Below are 7,019 nucleotides of genomic sequence, written 5' to 3'. Positions count from 1 at the left end.
TGTGTGTGTGTGTGTGACAAAGCGAGAGAGGAACATAAATCTACAGTTTGGAAAAAGGCAGATTTTTTTTGCATGAGAACAGCTGTAAGCGGAGTAGTGGAGCACATTTGCGATTTGTAAATCCCTATTTGGAGCAGCCGTGCAGGCCCTGAGTGGCAGAATGCTCATTATGTATTGTCATGTTGATCCAGAAAGAATCCGATAGCTCCTTCACCCTGCTCCCAACCCCCAATCCGCTGCTCAGCAGTAAGTGTGTGTGTGTGTGTGTGTGTGAGAGAGAGATCCGCTGAGTTCAGCCAAGCGCAACACAATGTAGTGGTGTTTGATCCACGTGCCATCCACACACGCCATCTGCTGCAGTGGCAGTATCACAGTCACACACGCCTGTACACACACACCCACATACACACACATACACACACACACAGAAAAAAAACACATGTGACAGTTGCACACACACACAGTAACACAAACGCATATGCACGCTTAAGCACATAATTTGAAGGTCAGCATTCATGTCATGTTTTTTTTTTGTCTGAACAACCCTATTTACAGTGGATATATAATTCAGACAAATAAAAACACATAATTTCTCAGTGCACACATGCATACATTATATACCCTAAGAAATACTTCCATCTCTCAAGACAGTGTGAGGGAGATCATGACCGAAGAATTGTGTGTGAGAGTTTATATGCATGAATATGAGTTTGTATGCATGCATGCATGTGAGAGCTGATGTGAGTGTGTGTGTGTGTGTGGGGGGGGTTAAATAAGTGACTGGGGAGATGAGATCAGGGATTTAGGAGCACATAAAATTACATCCACACGTGCAGTTCATGTTACATAAGCTGTAGTGCTACTGCTGTCTGCCTAATGCACTGAAGGAGCCAGAGAGAGAGATAGAGATGGATAGAGAGGGAGGGATAGAGAGGAAGAGTGAGAGAGAGAGCAACAGAAGGGAGGAAAACAAACACTGGAGTACAGGGAGCTCAGAGCCACGCAGGATCATGCCTCTCTTCATGCCTCTCTTCCTGTGTGTTTCTCTCAACCCTCCCATCCACACCGGCACGGACCCGGACCATATCTAAGGGTATCACAGGTTGTCAGTCTTAACACTGCCTCAGGATATCTGACATTTCGCATTGAAGACCAGTGTCATAGCCCTGCTAGGAAATGCTTGACCCGGTGGTACTCACCTGATTCGGCCAAGGCTTCTGGGACACCTGCAGGACGTTTGTTGTTGTCCACAGATCGGCAACCCCTCGGGATGGGGGTGTTGTGGCCCCAGCTGCTTTGGACAGTGTGTGGGGTGAGTGTGGGAGTCTCGTCAACTTTAGGGGCATCCGTGAGCCCCATCCTGCTACAGACCACCGCAGAGCCCACTGTGAGGGAGGAACTGCCTAATGCTACAGAGACAACCAGCAACACTGACACAGGTGAGCTAAAACCTAACTCAAGGTTACCTGTACAACTACAGTTATGTTGCGGGAGAGCGTCATATAAACATAAGCTGCCTTGATAAACTGTACAGCATCATTTATTTATACAGCGTGCTGAAGCAAAGGGGTAAGCCCAAAATACAAAACATAGAAACAAAAATGAGTATTATATGCATTTTGTGGAGAAAGATGGCAATACTATGAATTCAGTGGCAATTAGGTGCATATCCACAGGTTTTAACGAAAGTTGACTTCCATTTTTATTACTGTTAGGCAATGAGAACACATTTGAGTGAGTGCATATTTCCGGCTATCATAAGTGCTACCGTGATTTACAGTGAGTTCATGATTGGAATATCATTTTTTTTTCGGGTCGAATGCTTAGATGCTTACATCTCAATTCAAAGTTTACAACTTGTAAACATCAAGTTTGAATTAGTTCAGATGAATTTGTTTAATTGAGTAAAAAATTTCAAAAGAAAAAAACAATGATACTCCAATCATACATGCTAGACACAAGCTGACAATAGAAATGTATAGTAACTCTTAATTACTAGACAGGGAAAAACAAAGAACATTAAATTACATATTAGCACACTGACATTTCAGACAACCCCTCTACACACATTAACACCATTTGTCAGTGAATACTGTGTACACCATCTTTGCGGCAGTTAAGTGCTTATAACGATCACATTCCCTGACAGTAATCGCTCTTCGACTGTACACACAACTGTGCGCCCAATCATGGCACGTGGCACACAAAACAAACCAGCTCCACCCTCCGCTCCCCCCGGACCCTTTCCTGTCCAAAGTGCTGCGCTGCTCATCCTATGGGTGAAAGCAATCGGACCGGTAGGCAGGCTTTCTCTCGCCCCGGACCCACGTGGCAACTGGCAAGTGCTGGCAGTGCAGCACAAGCCCTTTATCACTAGGACCTTTTTGTGGGATAAATAAATGATGGGGGTGCTAATCTTTATTTAATCAAGACGCTATTCTGAGAGACTTGAGAGTTTTTTCGCAGCCATCAGAGTAAGGAACTGAGGGAGAGTATGGAGAGAACGTGAGTAGCCAGAGGATCTTGCATCTCGCTTTGAGCCGGAAACAACTAAGATTATTTTAGATAGGTTCCATTTGGAGAGTAGACATCTCCCAGGTTCTAAATGCACAAACACACACACACATATGCACCAACACACACACACACACATGCACAAACACACACACATATATGCACAAACACACACACACACACACACACACACATGCGCAAACACACACACATGCACAAATACACACACACACAAATGAAATCTGCTGTCAGATGGTAGGCCATGGCTTTTCCCCTTGTGGACTGATGGCCAAAGTAGCTTCAAACCGAGTTCTGCTTGAGTGGTTATCACTTGACTAATACCTGGAAAGGTCCTAGGGAAAAAATGCACTTCGGAGGAGGAACTCCAGTTTACATGTGTGTGCTCAGCTAGGTGACTGTGACCGTAAATTTGAAACCCTTAATGTTTCTATTTATGTATAACTAAATATGTATTCATTTTGGCTTGTGGTGTCTGCTCACAACTGACAATTCTGACAATCAGCAATTAATTCCATCCCACAGATTGAACTGTCACATTGCCAATAAATAGTCTGCTTTTCTCACCTAATGTTGTTCCACCTTCATTCACAGAACTGAGCTGTGTGTCCCTGTTGCCCCCGCGGCGGGGGTCATACTACGTGGAGCATGGCACAGGGGTGTCCCTGGGCTCTGTGCTGGTGTTCTGGTGCAGGGAGGGCTATCAGCTTGTGGGGAGAGAGAGGGTCTCCTGCATCCTCCAGACCCGCGCTGCCAAATGGAGCCACCCTCGTCCAGATTGTGAAGGTGACAGAGAAAGGGAGAGATGGAGAGAGAGAGAGATATGTGTGCTTGTATATGTCCAACCATGTATCTGCTCACCATGTGTGTGTGTGTGTGTGTGTGTGTGTGTGTGTGTGTGTGTGTGTGTGTGTGTGTGTGTGTGTGTGTGTGTGTGTGTGTGTGTGTGTGTGTTTGTGTATGTGTGTTTGTGTATGTGTGTGTGCATGTCTTCTCTGTGACAGTTTCTTTAATCTCTTCTTTCAAAGTCTTGATCATCTGTCCATATGCCCTTGTGTTACTGAGTGTATGTTTGACCCTGTCTAACCAGCTGTAGACTTTGCTATCCGTGCATCCATACCTATGTCTTTTCTGTTCTCCCACTGTGTTTCCTGTTCTGTGTTTTAGTCTTGTGGGGCCAGAGGTGACTTTGTGTTTACAGTCTATAGTGACTGGTTAAAATTGTGGACTCGCACATTAGAAATTAACAAAAACAAGGCAATGCCTACAGACTTTTCTTCTATAACCCACCACTAATTTCCCTTGACCTTTGGAATAATTCAGAAATGTCATATGTCTAGACATATATGTTAATATAGAAATATGTTAATATACATCTGGCTTGGTAAGACTACCTGTGTCTGTTCTGTTTCCATCCTCTGTCATGGTCGTCTCTTCACCTCACATTCCTTCCCCATCATGTGACCAGTTCAGTCCCTTCTACACTCATGTATGCTTGTCAAATGACTGTATCCATGCTGACCACAGCAATGTCTCCATCCAGGACTACCCAAACTAGACGACCACGGTCTCCGCATGGCTATAGTGGTCTCTTCAGTCAGCGGTGTGGTCATCATCTCTCTGACGGTGGCGTTTGTGATGTGTTGCATGCGGGATCAGCAGCAGGTGAAGAAGAAAAAGCCGCAACGCACTGGGAGGACCAGGTACTCACCGGTCTCACCTGCTGACACAGAAATCAAATATGAACTGGACATTTGTTTAAAGGCAGAGTAACATAGGAGGACTAATGATCATGAATCATTTTACACCGTAAAAAAGACATTCCTAGATCCCCACTATTTAGAAGCTCCATGTAAACAAAAGAAATGGACACAAATGTTAGTGTTTCCCCTCATCTGCTCCAAACACAGAAACATTACTTAACCACAACATATATCACTCTCCTGGTGTGAAAGTATTATACAACAGCATACCGTAAACCAAAAGGTGACAAGATGATGTTGCTGCGCTCCTTCTGTAGGGCTAGGCAGAAACGGAGGAACACATCCCGGAGGAGTGCGGCTTGGTTGGAGAGAGAACCTGGGGACTGGGAGGTGTTCCCCCCACCCAAGATCTTCAATCTGTCCCAGCAGCTAGAGCCCAACGCCGCCACGGGCAGTCCTGCCTATTCGGGGTCCACCCGAGGATACGAGAACAGGGGCTACCACAGGTGGGTGTGAGGTCACGTCTGGTGTGTCACTTCTGTAAGTGCTAGAGAGAGAAAAAAAATGTAATAGGTACACATATAGAAGTACATATGTTATGGTGTAAGATCAGGCTGTTTCAGAAAGATACAGAGTTCAGAATATGGCTCATCCACTGAAAAGTAAGTCTTTAAGTAAAAAAAGTAGGTTTTTTTATGTAAAATAAAAAATTGTTTGAAAGGTTATGCATAGTTCAGCATTAATAAAGTAACTATTTGCTATCCTATTATATCCTCACTGTCTTTATTAGATCACATTGAAGCAGAGGTCCTGTCAGCCAGCTCCTCTCCCACCTTCTGCCTTCTCTATCCCATAATGACCACTAAAGTCTTTGGCATCCTGTTCCTTTCTCTCCCCCTCCTGTCAGGAGTCAGGACAGCCTGAGGAGGACTCCTGCGGGGCAGTTCTACTCTGAGACCCAGCTCTACCCCCACCTGGTGCTCCAAAGGGCTGCGCCTGGCAGCCCCGTCTACCTGCACATCTCTGCACCCCCGACCCTCAAGGCCCAGCAGCGCCCTCCTGTCTAGACTCCCCACTCTTTTTGTTCTAGATCTTTCTCTGGGGTAAATGAGGTCCCTACACATTGGAACTGTCCATGTTGTGTACAATTCACTGACTTCTGGCTGGTGAAGTCCACCATATAGCCGGGAATGCAAAACAAGCACTTTGTTTTTTAAGGAGTTTTTCTGCCAAGCACTTTTGCAGTCCTCTGTCATGGGGGCAACTGCTGTTTCAAATTACCTCTCCTGCCTGCCTGTCTACCTGACACTCTGTTTTCCAAAGACCCTCCCTTGTATTTTCAAAGAAGATCATCACTGGCTCACAGGGACAGTAGCCCAGGTATAAATCAAAAGGGTTGAGATTGGGTTGAGATTGTCATTTCCAGCTATCTATCAAGCTGTGACTAGCACTCTCTGGAAGAGACTGCTACCTGGAACCCTCTCCTGTGATTTTGTTTCCCTGTTATTCAAAAGGCCAAAACATTATTATATTGTTTGTGCTACGTACAAATCATTTTTCTCTTGCTAACTTTTTTTGTCACACTGGTCCTTTTAGATTGCACCTGTACAAAACCAAGAGAGTTTAAACTAAATAAATGTACTTAATGAAATCCATTAGTTTGTCATATTCTTTTGTTTTCTCACTTTTGATTTTCTAAATCTATTAAATATTTTCTATTGAAATTATGCTTATTTTATACGTTTTATTACAGCAGAAAATGCGTTTTGACCTCTAATGCAAGCATTAACATGTCTTTTTGTTTATCACAGACAACCGATAATCTAACCTCAGCTGTGGTCAATGGTCTTTCTGCAGGCATTGCTCCCATTGCACTTTCAACAGTGTATGTTCAGTGGTCCATTCTGATTCCAATCCTTCTGTAGTGTATTCACATTTCACTTATGTAAGGGTCACAGAGAGGGGTGTGCAGGTGTGTAAAAGAGAGAGTGTGTGTGTGTGAGAGAGAGAGACAGTGAGAGAGAGAGAGAGAGATGGAGAGAACAAAGTAGGAAGTAAGGACGTCCCTTGTAGTCTATTCTCAATTCACTTATGTAAGGGTCACAGAGGTGTGCAGGTGTGTAAAAAAAGAGAGAGTGTGTGTGTGTGAGAGAGAGACAGAGAGAGAAAGAGAGAGATGGAGAGAACAAAGTAGAAAGGAAGGAAACAGGAGAGAATGAAAACCAAATGCCAGCTGAGCTTGTTAGTTGATCCCCAGTTTATGTTTCTGCTCAGACATGAAGTTTAGAGAGTTTAAAACATAACTTTATGTTCCATGAAATATTGTCAATCAGAAAAAAAACTGACAAGGAAAAAAATGGAGGATGAATGTGCCATAAAGGTCTCATGAGTTTCTTCAGTCTGTAGATGACATTGTCCATGTGTGCAGAAAGGTCGGATTCACAGATGTCAAAGTGCCTATTGAGATCCTCATCCTAGTGACCGGCCTGCCATGACATTGCCACCCTCTGGATGAGCATACCCAGCAGAAGGGTTTTGGCTCCTTTTGAGGTCCTCACCTTGCTTGATACAGAAAAAAATGACACTCTGGTCAAATTGAATGTGCTCATCAACCTTTGCAAGACCTTGAGAATCTACTGTGTTCTTTACCAAGCCTCTAGAGTGCCTATCTTGGCCTGTGAGGCCCGTTCTGTCCTGAATGTCTGTGGATGCCCTCTGTTGCTCTGCCGCATGTATTGTAGTGATATTGTAGTGATATTGTAGTGATATGTGGCTCTGGTGTAT

The 7,019-nt window shown here is 44.3% G+C and overlaps 1 protein-coding gene across 1 annotated transcript; it reads left to right on the top strand.

Annotated features, from left to right (window-relative positions):
* The first annotated feature begins 6 nt into the window (after nt 1-6).
* On the top strand, nt 7-5,913 carry si:ch211-242e8.1 (sushi domain-containing protein 3). Its single transcript, XM_012828086.3, has 5 exons — nt 7-1,439; nt 3,127-3,318; nt 4,076-4,235; nt 4,553-4,741; nt 5,143-5,913. The coding sequence occupies exons 1-5, from the start codon at nt 1,271-1,273 to the stop codon at nt 5,300-5,302; spliced, it is 870 nt and encodes a 289-aa protein (XP_012683540.1). The 5' UTR covers nt 7-1,270; the 3' UTR covers nt 5,303-5,913.
* The last annotated feature ends 1,106 nt before the right edge of the window (nt 5,914-7,019 follow it).

The sequence above is a fragment of the Clupea harengus genome, chromosome 3, assembly GCF_900700415.2.
Source record: "Clupea harengus chromosome 3, Ch_v2.0.2, whole genome shotgun sequence".
Classification (NCBI taxonomy): Eukaryota; Metazoa; Chordata; class Actinopteri; order Clupeiformes; family Clupeidae; genus Clupea; species Clupea harengus.
This window is presented reverse-complemented; position numbering and strand designations above follow the sequence as displayed.